Source organism: Neophocaena asiaeorientalis, unplaced genomic scaffold (assembly GCF_003031525.2).
Source record: "Neophocaena asiaeorientalis asiaeorientalis breed wild unplaced genomic scaffold, Neophocaena_asiaeorientalis_V1.1 scaffold249, whole genome shotgun sequence".
NCBI lineage: Eukaryota > Metazoa > Chordata > Mammalia > Artiodactyla > Phocoenidae > Neophocaena > Neophocaena asiaeorientalis.
Genome location: NW_020172625.1, coordinates 9,739,899 through 9,761,015, shown reverse-complemented (window position 1 = coordinate 9,761,015; position 21,117 = coordinate 9,739,899). Strand labels below are relative to the sequence as shown.

The 21,117-nt window shown below is 42.5% G+C and overlaps 1 protein-coding gene across 2 annotated transcripts in view; it reads left to right on the top strand.

The window, feature by feature from the left end:
• The window catches only part of MAMDC2 (MAM domain containing 2), a 157,043-nt gene that overhangs the window by 90,479 nt on the left and 45,447 nt on the right, over positions 1-21,117 (top strand). For both annotated transcript variants that reach the window (XM_024738973.1, XM_024738974.1), the window contains exons 7-9: positions 3,147-3,240; positions 9,088-9,231; positions 12,051-12,316. In XM_024738973.1, coding sequence (XP_024594741.1) covers positions 3,147-3,240; positions 9,088-9,231; positions 12,051-12,316 — 504 coding nt within the window. The remainder of the gene's footprint in view (positions 1-3,146; positions 3,241-9,087; positions 9,232-12,050; positions 12,317-21,117) is intronic.

The following is a 21,117-nucleotide window of genomic DNA, read 5'->3' as shown; positions in this document are numbered from 1 at the left end:
AACACCCTGCAAAGATAAGAGCTACTAACATTTTGGTGTTTATCCATGCAGACCCGCAGACCTGTTTTCAAAGCACATATATTAATACATATCTATGTATGTGCCTGTTGGATGGTCCAGTACTGATGACCATCCAACAAAGTAGATAAAATTATCCCCATATTGCAGATGAAAGAGGAGGAGATGGAGAGTGCGAGAAGTCTGACGTTTTGTTCTGGGTCACACTGCTGGTGCGTGCCAGGGCACTGAGAAAAATTCCTGCGTTAAATCTGACCTAAATTTGAAGCAAGAGGGCCAGCTCTGTCCGGGGACCCCTAGGACCTCTAGAGTCAGTGGGTGCAACATTGTGGTTGCAGATCTGGAGCTCTAAGCAGAGTCTTAGTTCCCACAGGTTTTAACGTCTCCTGCTTTCGCTTTGCGCTTTTGCAATATCTTCCCTAGTTCCGTTTAGAGTACAAAAGAAGCAGATTATCCTCTGGATGCTTTTCAGTGGTGCCATCTGCTCACCTGATGTGGAGCTTCAGTGAGTGTTGGGCTTGAGTCTCAGTTTCTGATGTGTCCTGTCCAGTGCCTGCCACTCCCCTTCCCATCCTTCTCCTTCCCCCAGACAGCCCCGGAGAGGGGCCTGTGGCAGTATGTGTGCTATTTCCTATCCCAAAGTCTAACCAGGGCTTGACTGGCTCTTGCAGCCCAGTGGAAAATTTTCTGTGAGTTTGGGTTACAAGGAGGAAAAGAAATACACATACTGCTTCAGAAAATTTTCCTTCTGTTAAAGTCAAATGAGTCACACGCACAGTGAAGGCGTCGTCTTTGCAAATTCCTTTCATCCAACCGTAAACTCCCGGGGCAACGTTTAGATGAGTGAGACTTTGCTGAATTTTCTTTTTAATCAATGCTTGAAAAGTTACAGTGTCTGTTTACTGCTTAAGTTCACCACTAAACTTCAATACCTATCCTTTTGGGTCACACGTGTGTGATTTTGCCCTAGCAGTCGGGACTCATTATGCCGGGATTATTTGCTCTTGGTAATTGCGGGGGCAAAGAAATTTATCCTGTGGAAATCAGAGAATTTAAGGTCCCCATATTCTCAAGTGAATTTTTAAAAGGAAAAAAAACCATTTGAGACCCTCATTCTGAACAAGAGAGAACATAATGGCACAGAGGCTGTGATTTGCCAATTATGATCAGAAATATTCTTATTCTCCCTTACTGTTCAGTAAGATCACATTCTGTCGTTGGCTTTATCAGCTGGCACCTTGAAAACGAGATGTCACAGACCTGTGTTGAGTCTGTAAACTTAATTAGCCCCTCCTCATTCGTCCACATCTGTTTCCTTGGTTCTCAGCCCTTCCTGTATTGCCAGAGACGAGCTTCCAGGGCCCCTCTTAGATTTTGCAGAGGCCAGGTGTCTAAGGACCATAGTCATTAAGCCGAAAGGGACCGTCTTGTCCAAACTCTTTTTTTAAAAATTAAGAAATTGAGACCTAGAGTGGAGGACAAGCTGGAGTTACTTAGTGGCTAACTAGCCTCAAACATGAATGTGAGTTCAGGAGGGGGTGTCACCCAGGAGGAAAAGGCATGGATTTAGTTCAGAGCTCATTATGCACCTGACTCCATGCTAGGATCTGTATATACAGCATCTCATTTAATGGCATCTACAGTCCTACAAGGTAGGTGTTATAATGCCTATTTTATAACTAAGAAAAGCGAGGTCCCAAGAAGGTTAGCTATGTCCCCAAGGTCACCTAGTTGGTAAGTAACAGAAATGGGATTTGAACTCTGGTCTATCTGCTGCCAAGACACCATTCTCTTTAGAAGAGGTTGAAGACTAGACGCCTATGGGTCAAATCTAGCCTATGATGATTTGCCTAGCTGCTGTAGTGGTATATGTTTGTTTCTTTGTTTTTGTTTTGCATGTTTGTTTTCGTTTTTGAATTAATTGCTAACATTGAAAAATCCAAAGATTTCAAATAAAAATGTAGAGATCCAGGTTCTCTTGACAGTTTGGTAAATCCAGGCATGTTAGTCCTAAATTCCCACATGTCAGCAATTGACGAAGCTGGGTACTAGCTGCCCCCTTTAGATGAGACTTGCTCCCCATTTCACACCCTTCCCTGCTGCATCAGACCAAACCCATGTCACACATTTACGTTACCTGCCTGGCCCGGGTAGGCACTTGAGTTTCCAGCCCTGCTCAACACTGTATCTTCTCATGTTATCAATTCAGCAGAGTGGACTGCACACTGGGGTAGTTTTCCCAACACAGGTGAGCGCTGGGCTCACCACACCTGATCCCCATGGTCACAAGCAGAAAGTCGTCCACTGACCTCAAAGTTACAGTTGGTGGCAGAGAAGAGAGTATAACTAAAGGGGGCTGAACTCATTAACAACCCCGTGTTCTCTTTAACCATTTGAGCATGCCAGGATATGCTGAAATCCTAATATCCGTACATAGGATTTCTGGGCCTGATTCTGACTTAGGCATCAGGAAATCATCTCTGCATCTTTGTCCAGATGGACATGGAATTTTAAGTACTTGATTTTTTTTTTTTTTTGGTACGCGGGCCTCTCACTGTTGTGGCCTCTCCCGTGGCGGAGCACAGGCTCCAGACGCACAGGCTCAGTGGCCATGGCTCACGGGCCCAGCCGCTCCGCGGCATGTGGGATCTTCCCGGACCAGAGCATGAACCCGTGTCCCCTGCATCGGCAGGCGGACTCTCAACCACTGCGCCACCAGGGAAGCCCTGGACATGGAATTTTATGTATGAAAAAGGGAAAGGACCTTGGAGGGGCCTAGGTCTCTGTGAAGGGCAGCAGCAAAATTAGCCTGCCTTCTGTAAGCAGGCTGTTGTTTCTTTAATTGAAGTTCATAATGCAAATTGTCAATTCTGTAGTTCTATCAGAAAGTGATATAGGTACTTTGACACTCAAGGGGCAGGATGGGGTGGAGGGCGGAGTCCACCAATAAAATGCAACTTAAGGCTTAGTATTCACTCTCCCCAAAAGAAAACTGTGGGTTAAGGAGGGAGCTGCCCAAATGCCTATACACCTGGCTGGATTGACACACCATTTTAAATCATAGTTACAAGCACTTAAGCCTAAAAGAAAATATAAACATGTAGCAATATTGTCATTCTCCTCTGCAGGTTATTTTTGAAGTTGCCTTCAATGGTCCCAAAGGAGGGTATGTTGCCCTGGATGATATTTCTTTCTCTCCTGTTCCCTGCCAGAATCAGACAGGTAAGCATTCTCTTTTCCTTCTTCCTCACATCTGGAATTTTCCTTTCTCAACAGATGCCTGTGGTCAAGACTTGCTTTAATTCCTTCTAATTTCCCTACCTTTTCCTCTTATCCTTACAAATTATTTAACCGAATAGTCATTTTTCTGGCATATTACTCTTTTTTTCTCTCACAGAGTGAATCTAATTTTTCTGATACCAGAGGTCAATTGTCATGGGTTAAGAAGCTTCTATCTTCTCTACCTACTAAGAAATTAAAATTAAATAATGCTAACTCACTCCCACTCCATCTTTCTCTTTAAAGGGTATCTTGGGTCCATAGACAGGTGGCTGAGTAGGTGGAAAAAACTCTCAAAATCTACTGAGTAGAATTATAAAAACTTATAAAAAACTATTTTTATGAATCTAATTTTTAAATGTCCTCCTGTTTAAAGATGTTAGTATTTGGTATACATTTCTATGATGGCTTTTGGCCTCAGAATATATACTCAATTTAATCTCTCTAAGTGAACCCTCACATTATTTTATCATGGCCAATTTTGTTTCCATAAACTTGGTATTTGGGAAAAAGAGGAAATTTTTACTTTCTGGGAAATTATGGAAACAAATTGATTCAAAGTGAATTAGAAAACAAATGTTTTAGAATAAGAAGGGTGACACTATATTAACGATAACCCAGATACATGCAGTCGACCTTAACTTTTAGTGAATTTGTTTCCTTAAGAGGCCCCAGGGAGACACTGTGGTCATCCAACTTATTAAGGAGCCCTCATTCTGGGTTTTGGAGTGTGGGAAGTAAATTTTTGAACTTGGCCTTGGTAGTCCAACTTTCACTTAAGGTAGAGTTAGTCTTTAATATGGTTTCAAATATATATTCTATATGCAAGGGAACTGAGAAAGAATGTTTTCTACTCAAGCTAAACTGTTACCCTCAAATTACAGAGAAATTTGCTAATTAGCTAAAACCAAATATTATTTTTGACTAATTTTTTTTAAAAAAACTAGTGAAACAGATAGAACCAGACTGGATTTACATACTTATATTTTTTCATTAAAATGCTTTAATCCAGCTGTAATCAAAAATTAAAAGAGTCTCTAAATTTCACAGAACACAGAAAGCAAAATTGTTTTACTTCTCTAAATCTGATTACTCCCTAATTCCATCAGTTAATATTTCAGTGATGTTAATAGTAGTTTTACAACATCTTTGTGATTACTTTCAGAAAGTTCGTCTTCTCAGTCACTGGGCACTTACACTGAACTTTTTTCTATATTTCCAAGTTATACATATGGGAGAAGAGGTATTTATTCAGCATCTCTACTGGGTAGCAGGTGGGGTGAAGCGGCAGCTGGAAGATGATAGAATCTACTAGGCCACCTTAGAAGGAATGTTTAGAAACGTTCTCCCCTTTAAAAATATATAGAATATATGTGAGCTCTTTCCCACTGACTGGTGAAAAGAAAAGAAAGATTCCAGCAAAATAAGGACCGCTTATTAAGAGAGTTGGTGACCCTTCAGTCTGTAAAATCCAGCCCAGACCCTCCCTCCATAAGGACCACCGGGGATTCACATTCTTATATAAAGTTAACCAAGGTCCTGTATTGGTCTTCAGAACTTCCCAACATACCAACTTTGCTTTAAAATGGTTTAATTACATGATCAAAGTGTTATGCTTGAGAGCCAGCCTTTTGGACTCACATCCCTACTCTGCCATTTACAAGCTGTGTAACCTTTGTTAATTAACCTCTCTGAGACTCTGTTTTCACCTTTATGGGACAGGGATGGAAGAATCTGTTTCATAGAGGTGTCGGGGTGAATGATGAGTTAATAGTGTCTGTGACAGCCTTAGCAGAGTATGGCACACAGAAAATGCTTAGTCATTAGACCTAATATTTACTTAATTTTCAAAATATTCCCATCCATTCCCCTAGAGAACAGGGGGTCAGATTGAAACCAAAGAGAACCAGCAAAGGGCACTGCTTTGATGAATGTGTAAGCTGGAGCCTGCTTTATGCCCTTCATTAAGCAGCTGTGGGCCAGATTCTGAGTCTTAGAAGCTGAACCCTCTGGTTTTCATACTTCCTCTTGCATTTCACAAATAGTTTATGGCCTTCTGTTTCGAAACAGGTGCCAACATTTTTTTCTTTATCTTGGTTAGCTTCAGACTTGTTGTCTCTGCTTTTCCCAGCTGGATCTGGTGGTTTCTTCCCTCATCTCCCTAGTAAGCTGAGACAGGAATTATTTCAACATATGAAGCATCTTGTTCCCACCATCTGGTTGCTCTTAGAGTTAATCCAGTTTCCCAGACCTGAGACCTATCTCAGAGTAGCAGGTATTAAGCACCAGTGGCTTGCTACTGTGCCAACACCCCCGCCCCAAATAGTCCCCCAGGGTGCTTCCAGAGGACAGTGAGACCTTACCCCATCCCCCCAACTTGAGTTACCACACTTCCCTTTCCAAGCCTTTTCCACCCACAAACTCCCCATCTACCGGCACATTTAGCCTAGAATCTAGATCACAGGAATAAGCTCTCCTCTTAGTCTGTAAGTCCTTGAATGCCTAACAGTTGATTCCATTCACTTCTAGGAATCCTCCCTTAATGCCCAACTCCCAAACTGAGCGCTCCAGGCTGTGCCATATGCAGACCTAACTAACTCTCTGGGCTTGGGTTCGCCCCACACCCAGGCCAGGGTCTGGGAGGATCCTGACACTCATGGATATACATCTGAAAGGATGTCTACCTGGGCCTAAGTCCCAATATTGACCATTCATCAACAACACACTGCCCAGACCTCTTGTCTAATTGGAAACCTGGCTCCAGTTGTTGTGTAGGTTACAGCCAAAGGTGTGACAGTCTTCCTTAGCTCAGAGGCCCTCAGAGATCTCCACAGCCTGATCAGTGGCCCAGTCTGCTCCATCATGATTCCTCAGTCTGGTGGTAGTTCCCACTCACTCTCTTCCCTCGCCAGCCTTGAGCTGTCCCAGCTTGCTTTTGGACTGGCTTGTGCTAAAATAAGAACTACTGTGCAAGTTTAGCAGCCTAAAGAGCACCACGCCCAAAGTCTCTCTAGCACTACAGGGGCTGATAAGCCTCTTAGATCCCGAGGACTGATACCGAGTTCATCTCCATGAACTCTATGAAGCAGAGGAAAAGATGAGAAATACTCCTAACCATTCTTCTCCAACCGCAACACCCTCTACCTGAGTAGTATACCTTCAGAGCCTCCTGATTCTAAGAAGTTCAAATGTCAGAAATCAAGTAATTAACAAAATCGTACACTGTGATGCTCAGAGAGACTTTCTTTCTCTTTTTGGATGGGGCAGGGATGATCAGCTGATGCTCAGGGACTTGAGTTTTCTCCGGTTCCTCCCTGTGCTTCAAGTGTGTCATTAACACTCCCCAAATACAATTGTGATTGCCACTGGACTCATGCTTCTGAAACAAGCCTGAAGCAAAGGCTCTTCGTTCACCCCAGATCTTCGGGGAGCTCATTTTAGGTCACACATAGGCCCTCTGGCCTCATCTTCAGTAATTAGATACTATCTCACGCTAGAAGAAGCATTCTGGGTGAAAAAGATTTAGGCTTTTAGTTATGCTTTTGAGGTTTTCTTTTTATCAGACCTTCTTAGGACCCCAGAAAAATCCATTGCTCAGGCTAAGTGTTTAGCAAAATAATATAATTGCAACCTCAGAAAAATCTTCTCTGTGTGACTCAGCTTGTCACTGTGGAGACAACAGAGGCTTGCTTACTTTCAAGTTTTAATACCACCTCTCACCCCCTCCCACACACCTAGGAAATGGGTTATGGTTCTCTTGTGGATGCCCAGGTGTATATTCCTTAGGATGTATTCCTGATGAATAATTTCACTGACTTTCCATTCTCTTTATGCATGGTTTTTGGGAGTGAGTGCCACACCATTTTCTGAGCTGGATGGCCAGCTGTAGATCTGAATTCCCATCTGCTTTTTCATTACCAGGTGGCAGAGGGGTGACCAAGACTGGAGACCATAGTGGGGTTTCCCATGGGCTCAGATCTCCATGGGGGAATGTCAAAGGATCCTTGTTTGTATGATGTCATATTCATTTTCAAATGAATACCTTCATGACTTTATCTTCGCAGCTCAAAGAGTCACCATGATGCTGACGGAGTCAGACAGAGCAGTGTGTGGGTTAACCCACCAGTCTCAGAGCACTGAGAATTCTCTTCCTTTCCTATCTGGCTCATCAGGGTCCTCTCCTTGTATACTTGCTATAGGAGCATTTTCTTTCTGTTCTCTCTTTGTAACGTGGTGCTAGTCACTTTTCTTTTTAATTTAGCATTTTAAAACTCTTCAGTATTATTTTAAACTCAGACAAAATTTGCAAGAATATGTTAAAAAACTTCCGTATACTCTCTACCCAGGCCTACAAACGTTTAACATTTTGCCACGTTTGTTTTATCAGCCATTTAAGAGTAGGTTGCAGGGCTTCCCTGGTGGCGCAGTGGTTGAGAGTCCGCCTGCCGATGCCGGGGATGTGGGTTCGTGCCCCTGTCTAAAAAAAAAAAAAAAAAGGAAAGAAAAAAAAGGGTAGGTTGCAGATATTATGTCCTTTCACCACTAAATACGTCAGTGGGTATTTTCTAAAACCAAAGACATCCTCCAACATGCTATGGAATAATTATAAAGTTCAGGAAACTTAACACTGATACAATATTATCAATTAACCTATAGTCCATATACTAATTTCACCAATTGCGCCAATAAAGTCTTCTATAGGTATTTGTTTTTCTGGACCAAGATGGAATCTTGGACCCCTTGTAGCATTTGGTTGTCATGTGTCTCTCATCCCCTTTATCCAGGCCAGCTCCTCAGCCCACTGGAATGTTTTCTTACTTTGAAAATTAACAAATTGAGTCTCTGTCCCTAAACAGCTTTTTGTTTCATCACATCGCTGCACCTAGAACTCAGGTGTTTCTCTAGAAGTGATTTTCCGCTTATTCAAAACAGTGCTGTCTCTGGCCCTAAAAGGTTCTGTCAGTGTACAGAACAAGATTACACTTGGCTGCACTGAATGTGTCCCAAACCGCTGCAGTCACGTCTCCTCTGGACACAGAGGGCAATCTGAACAGTGAGGTTTACAGTTACTTGTTGCTAGTACCACATCATTCTTGAAAGAGCAGAAATCTTTTATGTTCCCTTTCCTCCAGGCAATCTGGGATGAGGTGATGTTTATAGACCAGAGTAAGTGACACCAGAACTCAGCAAAAGCCGAAATAGTATCAGAACGGGTGACAGAATTGGTGTGACTGTTTGAGCAGTGTGATTTATCCTGAGTAATGATCCTCTTCCAGCAGATCAGATCTTACTACTAATGTCAATTATAAATAGACAGTGGCTGTGCTTCTGACACAGAGATTGATCAACAAAGGAAAACTATTTCTAGAAAATATTATTTCTGAAATATCTGTCAGAAAGAAATTAAGAATTCTATAAAATCCTTACTTTTTCTTTTTAATTTTGTATTAATGAATTTTAAATTGTGAAGAAGTATGTGAATAAATGCTTTCAGTCTTTAATCAAGAAAGGAAATTTCTTTTGAAATCTGGTACTTCATTTTTGTAGAGAATGTGAACAGAGCTCCTTCTTTCCATCCCTTTAGGGAGGAAAAGATCAATTTTACTGTCATGCTGAAATGTGGATTTGATGCTAACCTGTCAGCATGCCACTAGGGTAAAAATATTTTTGTTGTGTGTTACTTCTCTGAGCTCCCCTGGTACAAATGTGTACATATTTGTCAATCAGTTAATGTAGTCGTTTGAGATCCTTGGGTTTGGCTCACTTTAACTTTGATTCTCCTTTGCTCAGAGCGTCCTTTTAGTGCCGTAGAAGCAAGCTGCAATTTTGAGGAAGATCTCTGCAACTTTTACCAAGACAAAGAAGGTCCAGGCTGGACCCGAGTGAAAGTAAAACCAAACATGCATCGGGCGGGAGACCACACTTCAGGCTTAGGTAAATCAGAGTCTGTTGTGTGGGATGTCATGTTGGGGGTTGGGAGCGGGTAGTATTCATCTCCATTCGCCAGCCGTTCTCACCAGGACACCAGCTTGAAAAAGGGAGGTGGGTGTGGGAGCAGCTGTGAAGAAGCAAAGACAATAGGTAACCTTGTGTCTGGCCATTTTTCAAAACTGGAATTCAAGCTGCTGTGCTAGCAGGAGTATTTACCAGTTAATTAAATAGTCAAACCTTTGGAAATTATCTTGCTCTTCACTTTAGATGGAGAAGTACCTTTAAAAAGCTATTAGATTCCAATTATATGAAACATCCAGAAGAGGCAAAGCCATAGAAACAGAAAGCAGATTAGTGGTTGCCAGGAGCTGGGGAGGGGGATGGGAAGTGACTGTTTAATGGGTATAGCGTTTCCCTTTGAGGTGATGAAAATATTCTGGAAGTAGATAGTGGTGGCTGTGCAGCATTGTGAAAGTGCTAAATGCCACTGAATTGTACGCTTTAAATGGTTAAAATGGTAAATGTTATGTTATGTGTGTTTTATTGCAATAAATAATATATAGTGGGGCATGAAAGCTATCACAGCTGTTGGGAAATTTTGGATGGACCTACAAGGAGCTCTTAGAAATCAGTTTGAGCTCCCCTTATGTAAGGATTACCTATCTCGGTAAAGGGAGCCCTTGTGAAGCCCACTCCAGTAGAGACTGGTGGAAAGAGCTTATTCTCAAGGGGTTAGTGTCTAATTCATTTATTCAACAATTATTTATATACTGGGCACGGGGGTGACTTACCAGAAAGCTGATGAAGCTTGTTTCAGGGCCCCTCACTTTCACGGGGCCCTTGCAATTTCATACTTGTAATTTTGTATTCTTTGCTTAGGGGTTGGCTAGCTTGTAGAATTACAGAATAAAAACCTATTCTGACCCTGGCCAGCCTAACCCCTGGGGGATACAATAGCGAACAAATCAGGTATGTATCCCACCCTTGCTGGCTGACCGTCATTTCAATGGGCAAGAGAAACCCTAAACAAACATATACGTAAATAGACTCAAGATTACCAGTTGTGGAGTGTGCTGAGAGACACGAAGAGTGACCTCTGAGAGAGAATAAGGAACCACATTTTGGGTGGGGAGTTTATCTTTGTGGCTTTTATGTGTGGATGCAGGAGCAGCCCAGGCAGAGGAATCAGCATCTGTGAGGGCTTTGAGTTTGGAAAGAACTGGATACTTGCAGGAATTAGAAGATTAGAGTGGCTGCACCGTGGGGAGGAGGGTGAAGGAAAATGAAGGTAGAGAGGAAGATCTTGGGCGTGGCAGGCCAGAGTAAGCAACTGGGATTTTACTACAAAGGAAATGAGAAGCCATTGAAAGAGTCTAAGTAGAGGAGAGAGGGATTAAATTTAGGTTTAAAAAAAGATTGCTCTGGCTGTTGTATTGGCCACCTGTGTTAGTCTGCTTGAGCTGCCGTAACAAATACCATAGACTGGCGGACTTAAACAACAGAAATTTATTTTCTCACAGTTCTGGAGGCTAGAAGTCCCCAAATCAAGGCACCATTGGGGTTGGTTTCTGGTGAGATCTCTCTTCCTGCCTTTTCCAAAGCGCCTTCTCATTGTGTCTTCACATGGCCTTTCCTATGTGTGTACACATGGAGAGAGAGAGAGAGAAAGAGAGAGATCTCTGCTGTCTCTTCTTCTTATGACACCAGTCACATGGGAGTTAAAGCTTCACCCTTGTAATCTCATTTAACCTTAATTGCCTCCTTAAAGGCCCCATCTCCAAATATAGTCACATTGGGGGTTAGAGCTCTAACATATGAATTTTGGGGGACATAATTCAGTCCATAGCACCACTCATGAAAAAACCAAAGAATCTTTTGCCAGATTAAATAAAACTAAACTGTATAGCAAAGACTGAGGCACCCAAAAGAAAACTGATGAAGGAGGATCAAAAAAGGGAAAGGAAAAAGAGTAAGGTATTATTCTTTTTCTTTCTGCCCCGGCTTTATAGGACACGTAATTTAACATGGTAAACTGTTTTAAGTTTACCATGGGGTTGGTGGAGCATGTGGGAAGGGAGGTTCTTGATTTATTTTTTCATGTTATTTAGGAGAAATTGGGGAAGATCAGATCTTCAGCACCTGGGAGGGTCTATCTGATTAGAAAGCTGCTTTTTAGGAGCAGGCTTAACATATGAACAAGACAGTAAGCTCTGCCCAGATACACAAACCACCCCCCACCCATCACCCCCCAAGGACTGCCAGGCCCTGTAACCTCTCCCCCTCCACTGGTCACTGCAGGGGTAAGACGGAAAATCAGCTCTGGGCCTTGTGTTCTGTATGACTCAGTACTACTCAGTCTGGTTGTCAGTTGGTTGTCCAAAAAGTGGGGAACCCCAAGATGATTTCATCCTTTTTGTTTCATGAAAAGTGTAAATCCTAGGAATTCCCTGGCGGTCCAGTGGTTAGTGTTCCATGTTTTTACAGCTGAGGGCTGGGGTTCAATCTCTGGTCGGGGAACTAAGATCCTGCAAGCCACGGCACGGCCAAAAAAAAAGAAATATAAATCCTGATTGATGACTAGAATCTGGACATATGCAGTGGGAAATCTGTACAGGTTTACTTAAAAATGGAGAAGGTTTATTAGCAATAGAGTCACACAGATATTTTCGATATTTTAAATGCTTTCTATCAGTTAAGGCCTGTAGAAATAGTCTCTGTTGGCAAACTCCACTGCTTGAACCAAATTTTCCCACTTGATAATCTGGGCTGGATTATTTAGGTTTTTCATTGCTGATGCACTGAATGCTTTGTCCTATTCGCAGGGTATTTCTTGATGGCCAACACAAAGTTTACGTCTCAGCCTGGCTACATTGGAAGGCTCTACGGTCCCTCCCTGCCAGGAAACTTGCAGTATTGTTTGCGTTTTTACTATGCCATCTATGGGTTTTTAAAAATGAGTGACACCCTAGCGGTTTATATCTTTGAAGAGAACCACATGGTTCAAGACAAGATCTGGTCTGTGCTGGAGTCCCCAAGGGGCGTTTGGATGCAAGCTGAAATCACCTTTAAGAAGCCCATGCCTACCAAGGTACAGTAGAACATTTCTGCAGTTTTCAGTTGCTAAAGTGGGTTAGTGAATTTCTGTTTAATTATATTCAACTGGTGATGCGTTGTTTTTCTTCTGTTCAAGATGAGAGCCCCACTCCCACACCCTGTCCACGGCCATGCGCGAGTTATATCCTTCAGTTCTTTTCAGTTTTCTGTCTCTCAGAGTCATGGTCACCTAGGGAGTTTGCTTGTTTAGTCCGTAGATTCCTTGAGGATAGTCCAAAGACAGAGAATATGTGAATAATCCAAGTTCAACAGCTATACTTTAGTTCGAAGCCACAATTCACACACACACACACATGCATGCACACGCGCACACACACACACGAATGCTAGTACTTTCAAAATGTGAAATCAGTGAGCCTGGTTCTACATTGAGGCTTTAAGGTCAACAACCTAAACCTCTAGCTGAACACAGGATGGGGAAACTCAGTAAAATATGAGAGCCAACCCAGACAGAGAGAATTTAAACAATGGAACCATCAGCAGAGTATTTGATAGCAATAAGAAAACAGAGATCTTCATTGTGGGGAAAATACAAAAGAAAACTGTGATCTCCTGAATTTTACAACTCATAAGCTTAAACTTAAGCTTTACAGGTACAATAAATTCTGTCAACTAACCCAGATGAAATTAGAATGGGAAAATCCATTTTGTTTCATCTGTCGGTTGGTCAGAAGATCTCTCTCATGTACCTTCTGTGCAAAAAAGAAGCTAAAAGAAGGTCCCTTCCTACAAACAGATGCCTCACACAATGGGAGCTCAATAGATATCACTGAAGAATGGATGGGTCAGTTGATCATGTTCATTAACTAGGAATTACCCAAAGTCCAGGCTCCCCAGGGGAAGATACATGCCTAGCAGAGCTGTAGAACCTTCTTCATAAACATTAATGGCCCAAACTTCTCTTAGCTATAACCATCTGGACAGAACCATAGCTTTGTCTATAACCTCCTGTTAAAGAAATTTTGTACACCATTCCCATCATAATGTTGCTTGGTTACTCTTAGTTCATTGGAATACCCACCAAAGCATGATTAAATCTTTACAATGATTAATCAAAGATCTTTGAAAATATTTACAAAGTTCTTTTTCATTGCTAGGCAAGAAGAAATTATGATTATAATGACATGGCAGCCTCCCTGACTTACTGATTTCTAAAAGGGTCAAACCAATTTATGATACCTGTAGCAGAATATAAGCACACAAGTTTTATCACAATCTTATAAGCACTGATGTTATTGTTTTCATGCTGACTAAATAGGTTGTTGTAGGCATCCCCTTCTTAATCCCATCGTATTTTGGTCACCTGACTAAACTGAGCTATTTGGCTCATCCCCCTGAGCAACAGAGGAAACAAATTGATGTTTCTGGCGCCGAGTTCCAACTCCTAGCCTAGGCTTATGTTTTTTAAGCCTATTTCCTAGCCAGTTCCAAACATTTCCTGAATGAGACTATCTTTCTGTAAATGTCATCTCACATTTGCAGCATTTTTGCATTTCCTCTTTGATCTCTTAGTCCTTCCCTGCACCTCTTAGGGATCCCAAAGGTTTACATTCTTTCCCCATTACCATTTATTTAACTCTCTCAAGTAGTTATGGCAACACACACACACACAGAGCAAACATGCATCAGACCCACATAATCAGGGATGCACCAGAAAATAAGAGAATTTTTGTTGTACTCCACACCCTCTGTTGCTAACGTTTTAAAAAAAGGAGAATATAATAAACATTTCATTCATTTATTTGACTTTATTCATTCATTTATTTATTCCTTAATTCAACCATAATTTATTAGGTATATGCTCAGTGCAGGGCATATAAAGATGAATGAGGCTCAGATCCTACTTCTGAGAATGAGATCACAGATGATAGAACATTAAGATACAGATACGTAAAATAACTACCAACAGTACAATCTCACTGTCTCACAGAAGGGCTATATAGAAAAGTAGAGGAGTAGTTCTACCAATTGGACATATAAAAAATAGTGATTAATAGAGGCCCAGCTGAGCTGGTGTTCGGAGGGTTAACGTTCAGGCCATGCTGGATTCTAACTCCTGCTCCTGCCTCACCCCACTCCTCCCTTCTCCCCAACGCTTAGCCCTCCCTCCCTGCCTCCAACCCTCCCCCCACCTGCTACTCACAAAACATGGGTGTTAGTAATCTTCCGGCTCGTCAGATTGAGTCTCTGCTCTTACCTGACTTCCATGGAATGGGAGCAAGCCCCCCAGCAAATAAGGGTGCCCCAGAGAATTTGCCCTTTCTTCTTTGGCTGACTTCCAGCCCTCCCAGTGACCACAGAGACCCTCCCCAGCCACTTCAGGAAAACTGGATCTAGACCCAGTGGGGGCGGAGAAGTTCTTATAGCCTATTCAGGGATTTGGCCCCAGTGCAGGTGAGGAGACGGTAGGTACAGTTCAATGCCAGGAAACTCTGGACACGTATCTGAAGGTGGCCAGTAGTTTTTGGCGGGTCTCTTCTAAACAGAACCAGCTCAGAGAGTGAGAGAACCATTTGACATCCATAGAGGCAGCATTGAGTAAGGCAGGAAACTAAAGTTCACTGACTTATGGAACACATACAGGTGGAAACAAACATACAAACGGTATCTCAGAGAAGGGACAAGATGAAAAGCCAGAGTTTCCCTTAAGCACCCCTGAACTCAAACTCCACTTCTACTCCTTTTTCTAAAGGGTTTTTCCTGATTTTCTGATGCCTTCCTCTGTAATTCTAAATATTCTATTTCCACCTCATTTCTTGCTTCATTAACCTTAGCAGTATCTGCTGACTCCCTGCTATGAAAGATAAGAAATTTAGCTTATTTACACTATTTCCTTTTGTTTTCTCTCCTCCTCACAATTTTTAGTTATATTTTTAACTTTTCTCTTGGTTCCCTTTATAACTTTAATACACCTAGCCATCTATTTTTGGTTCCATAAACTTTAGGTAGTGTCCCTTGACATCCCACTATGTGCAGTGAGTGCATTTTCACCCCTCTATTTCCCCTCACCTTGCTTGCCCGCTTCACCCCTCAATTCTCTCAGCTGTACAATTGCTTTTACACGGTCATGGCTTAAAACATTTATATTCCTCCAGTGAAGCCTTCAGTGCCTTGCCAATGGCAGGATTTCCCAGTATGGGACCCCTTGGCATTTAGAAGAGGACAGTTCTGCCTTTGTGGGGGGCCATGCCTCACACGGTTGGGGTTTTGACATCTGCAGTGACAGCAACAACCCAAATTATTTCCACACATTTCCAAATGGCCCCAGAGGTGCGTGCAATTCTCAGATGAGAATTGTTGCTCTCTAAACTGATTCTGAAAATTGAAATTAAGAGCCAACCCCACCTGCAGTCCACGCCTGCCACCTCCGATCTACGCTCTGCCCAGAGGCAGAGTGATGATGGGGAAGCCTCCTGTGCAGTGACCCCCTGGCTTCCCGTTGCTCTGAGGGAAGAGGCTCTCATGCTCTGACACGATCCCCTCCCCAGCTTGGCCGCTTCTCCCTGCATTCTAATCCCATTGCACTCAGTTCCTGGAACATGCTGCCCTCTCCCACTTTGAGCCCTTGCACACATCTCCTCTGCCTAGACTCTTGTTAATTCAGTCACTGCTGAAAGTCCCTTCCACAGACACCCCTCCTCTGGCTCACTGCCCAGAATAGGTTAGGGTGCCCTGGGCCTCCTAGGCCTCTCCTGCGTCGTCTTGGAGACAGGATAGCACAGCGATTAGGGATAATGACACAGGAGTCTCTCTGGCTTCAAATCTCCGCTCTACTACTGAAATGGCTTTGCAATCTTAGTTTCTTTCCTTAATTGAGGTATAATTGACATATAACACTATATTAGTTTGAGATGTACAACATAATGATTTGGTATATGTATATACTGTGAAATGATCACCGCAATGTTTACTTAACATCTGTCACCTCACACAGTTACAAATTTTGTTTCTTGTGATGAGCACTTTTAAGATCTACTCCCTGAACAACTTTCAAATACACAGTACAGTGTTGTTAACTATACTCACCATGCCTCATGTTTATAAGTTTACAGTTGAAGAAACTGAAGTTTCAAAAAGTTAAAATAGTCCTATTCTTGCTGTCGCATTGCCACTGTCCCTCAAATTCCAGACAAAGTCCTTAACAGTTATACCTCAAAAATACATCTCGAATATGCCCACTTGTGTCTCCCCAGCCCCCTAAACTGCTTCGTATCTTTCTATCTGGTTTTTCTGCTTCCACCTTGCTCTCTCTATGCTCTCATGCAGCCACCAGAATCATCATCTTGAAACAGAGATAGGATCAGGCCACTCTCCCGCAGGAAACTGTCCTATTGTCTTTAGAATAAAGCTCTGTTCCCTCCTGTGGCTTATGAGGCCATGCAAGATCTGGTCCCCGCCTCCTTCACCAACTTCACCTCCCTTCACTCTGCCCATGATCACATAGTCACACCGTCCCCATAGTCACACTGGCCTTCTCTCTGTCCCCTGAGTCCCAAGGCCTTTCCTTCACCAGGGCCATTGCATTTGCAGTACCCTCTGCCTGCGATGCCCTGCCCCCATCTATCGTATGTCAAGCCTGGTTCCCATTCTACTGTCCCAGTCAAATGTCTCCTCTTAGAAAGGAACTTCCCTGACCACCCAGTCTGTAACTGCTTTTCCCATCCCCAAGTTATTCCCCATGATATTTCCTAGTTTGTTTTGTGCATAGCATTTACCCCAATCTAAAATTTTCTGATTTGTCTACTTGTTCACTGTCCACTTCTCTTTCCCCATAAAAATATAACAATGAAAAAGGAATAAGTAAAAGAATGAAAGAGTGGACTTTCTAAGGCTGGTAAGTGGCAGAGCTGGGGTTTGAACTGCGGTCTGTAGACTGTCTGAAGCCTGCCCTTTGCCGCAGGTATCTTTGGGTGCTCAGGGTCTCCATCCAGTCTTGGGGAAAGCCTGTTCTTGTGCAGCTGGAAAAAGTGAGGCTCCCAATGTGCCTTGGGGCATAGGCACCGTCTGTTATTTTATTTAATTCTCACAGCATTCCCGTAAGGGAAGTAAAGTATCTCCTTTTAGTGCTCTTGGCATTCTAGAATACAGTTAGACTAACCCAAGGTCATGTTCTACTAGCAATGAATGCCTAAACTCAGAGCTCACTGAATGTGCGTCACTGTTGTGGGGAAGACCCTTCCCTGTCTCTGCTTCGCATCCTCGCCACGCCATTCCTAAAGCCGGTCAGGTGTGAGTGGTCAAGGCCCAACTCAACGAGAGTAAATGGCTGCCTTCTCACACCTGTTCCCTGGCTGGGAGCCTTGTATTTGAATCTTGACTGCACCTGGCCTAACCCTAATCCCGGTGTGAGTTTCACTGGTGGAGATGTTTGGTAGATGTGTTTGAGTATCTGTGCTGCACAAAATAATAACAATAATCTCTTCCCTTCACATTGCTTCTTAGTATAGCCTGCTTTCATGAACATGATTTTCACCTCTCAGTGAGTTGTCATGTGAGATCAGAGCTGAGTGGACTGACGGGCAGCCTGGACAGAACTCTAAAGTCAAAACTTTCGGCCTCTTTCCCTTTGTTTCTCCTGCCTCAATCCTAATCCCTGCACACTAGCTCACCTGTGCCTTCCCGGGTACCTCCCACTCTGGATGTTTCTTTACCTTTATTTCCATATTAGTTCTTACCCAGACCATTTTAAGGACAATGGGCTGATTCGATTAACAAGCCCCTGCTATCTCCCCTATACAGTCTAATGTTTGATGGAAACTATAATATATATTTCTACTTAAGGAATGATAGCAATGGTAAGAATTTCCCAGAGACCATTCTAACAAAATAGCCATATGGATGGCTGTGTAATGTCACAGCTGCCAACAGCAACAGGAACTTTTATTGAACACTTTCCACGCGCCAGACACTGTGCTAAGCACTCGACATGCATTACTTCATTTGATGCCGCAGCGCCCTAGGAAGGAAAGCTGTATAGCCCTATTTAACAGATGAAGAAAGCTTGTGCAGAAAATTAAGGACGTTGTTCAACAGCACACAGCTATTAAGAGGCAGAGCAGAGAGGTAAATCCAAGTCTTATTCAATCCAGAATCCATGCTCCCCGCCCCCCGCCCAGCCCTCTCCTGGCTAATGTGGAAAGTGTAGGATCAGATAAGAAGGGGAAGCCAGCCCTAACTCAAGACTTCAAAAAATTTCTAGGGCTTTATTATTAACTCTCTGTTGTTCTATTATAGAAATCACTTTGGCTCCTAGGAGGGGTCAAAATTCAAGGTGGTTCAGCACAGACAAAGGAGATCTGTGGGGTAGAGGGAAGTACAGCATAATGCGTAAGAGACTTGGCTGTGGGCTCTCTGGCGCTTACGCCTTTATAATTGGGGCTAGTTATGTGAATATTTCTGAGCCTTGCTTTTCTTCATATGCAAAATGAGTGTATTAGTAGTACGTGCCTCATAGGATTACGGTGCATCATGTAAAACGCTTAGCATAGTACCTGGCACATAGCTGACATTAATGTAGCTGGAGAGAGAAAGCAAGAGCAAGAGAGAGAAAAGAGAGAGTGACAAAGAGACCAAAGAATTTTTTTCCTAGGTCCTGATCCTTATAAGGTTTCATAGGTGACATCTCTTCAGTACCTGGGTAATTCTGTTCCTGAACTTTTGCTGCGAAGTATTCTTTAAATTAAAATCAGGTCCGAGTTAAATCTTTATTTTCATAGTACTGGACTACTGCACTTACACAATCATGAACTGCTGACAATAGATTTGTTAACGTTTTAGAAACATTTTGTAAGGGCATGAATCATGAAATGGTTTTCTTGATCTGTTTTTCCTCAGCATGTTACTAAATAGAGAGCAGGTAATCAGGAGTTACCTTGAGACTTTCACACACTAGAGATGGTAATGCGGAGAGGGGACAATTCACTCCAAAGTGCTTTTCTTGAAAGCTAAGTGTCAGGAGAGACTAAAGAGTCGCTGTCAGAAAGTCTGTAATGATGAAGCACAAACATTAGCCTTTTTTTTTTTTGGATGGCTTGATGTTCTTTTAATGTATGAAAAAAATGTTTGAGCCTAGTGTAAACATGCTTTTGGTCCCTGAATTTTTTTTTAACATCTTTATTGGAGTATACTTGCTTTACAATGGTGTGTTAGTTTCTGCTTTATAACAAAGTGAATCAGTTATACATATACATATGTTCCCATATCTCTTACGTTCAAATCCTTGGGCTGACATTACGCTTGGTCACTGTAGCACCTATATCAGGTCCTGCAATATCTTTTGACTTGAAGCAAGTTTTCCCTGTAACAAAGACCATTAAGTGGTCTGTTAATTAGAGGCACTGGGAGGAACTCAATATCATGTTCATCAAATATTTCTTTTGGAAAAAATGTTAAATGTCCCATAAATGAGAGCATGACCAGGCATTCTCTTTCATCTGGGTCTGGCTTAATGATCAGCTCAGCAGTCATTAAAGTCTGCATGGTAAACCCTTCTAAGTCTGCATCTTTATTCTGTTGTAAGATTAAAGAACAAACTTCAGAAGTCATTTATGGAGATGGAGAAAACCCCCATCTGGCCAGTCTGAAAAAAATATAAATACATTTTTTCTGACCAGGCAAGAACCTTATGTCAGCACTTCTCAGAGTATGTCCCGTGGAGTACAAATCCCTTGAGTTATTCCATTGAAAAGGGGTTCTGTGGTCAAATGAGTTGGGGAAGTTTTGTATGCTAGATCTCTACTTCCACATACACACATGAAGATTCACCCTGCACAGTAACATGTTAGAAACTCTGGTAAGTTCTACATTAAGGAATCCTGTTCAACCTTGTGTAAGGTGGCAGTTCCCTCAGAGTACTTGACATAGAACCCTTGTGTTGCACATCATACTACTATCATAGCATTATGTATTGTATGGACATTGTCTACTTACCTGCCTACCTACATTAGCTGACATCAGACGGTAAGCTTCTGGAGAACAGAGATCCATATCTTGTTTATTCTTTATTTCTTATGTGAACACAATTTCTGGAACAGAGTGGGTACTCAATAAATAGTTGGAAAGAGAACCGAACTCTCAATGAATATGTGTTGATGACAAGGAAGAACAATGTAAATACATCAAAGGAAGAAGGAAGGCGAACTGTTTCTGCCTTTGAATCATATAAACCATAATCTCTTATAACGTAGCACCTGTGCAATTGGTCCTGCAAGGAATTTGAATGTGAACACTTAAGAGCAGGAACATCCTGCTGGAGTGGATATAAGGATGCACATAAACACATATATGCCAAGTCTGGTTTGGGGCTTTTTATGATGATATTTATTAAAACCAAAAGCTGTAACTCTTTTCTTTGGAACAACTTACATCGCACCATTTCCCTATTCCCAAAGACTGATATGAGGTTTTCCCAGCTCTCTTGATTTTCCTGATCCCTTTCCTGTCCCCCAACACAGCTTCTCCAGCCTCCATTCTGTGCTGTGGTCCATGGAGCACCCACTTCCACATCATAGTCTCCCCACCCACAGGTCCTTCTGGCTTCTCCTACCTTGGTCCTCAACCCCTGGGAACCCTCAGCAGGTATTTTCATCTTCTTTTCCCTAAGCTTCTCAGCACAGCTGGAGAAAATGAGATTAATCGCCACTGTCCCCTCCAGGCTGCTGGGATCCATGCTGCTGGGAAAGCCTTTTATTCAGATCATCTCTCACTGACTTCCACGCTTGTTCCCCACCCCAGATATTCAGATCCATTTTCATTCGCAAGTTTCCAACTCGATCC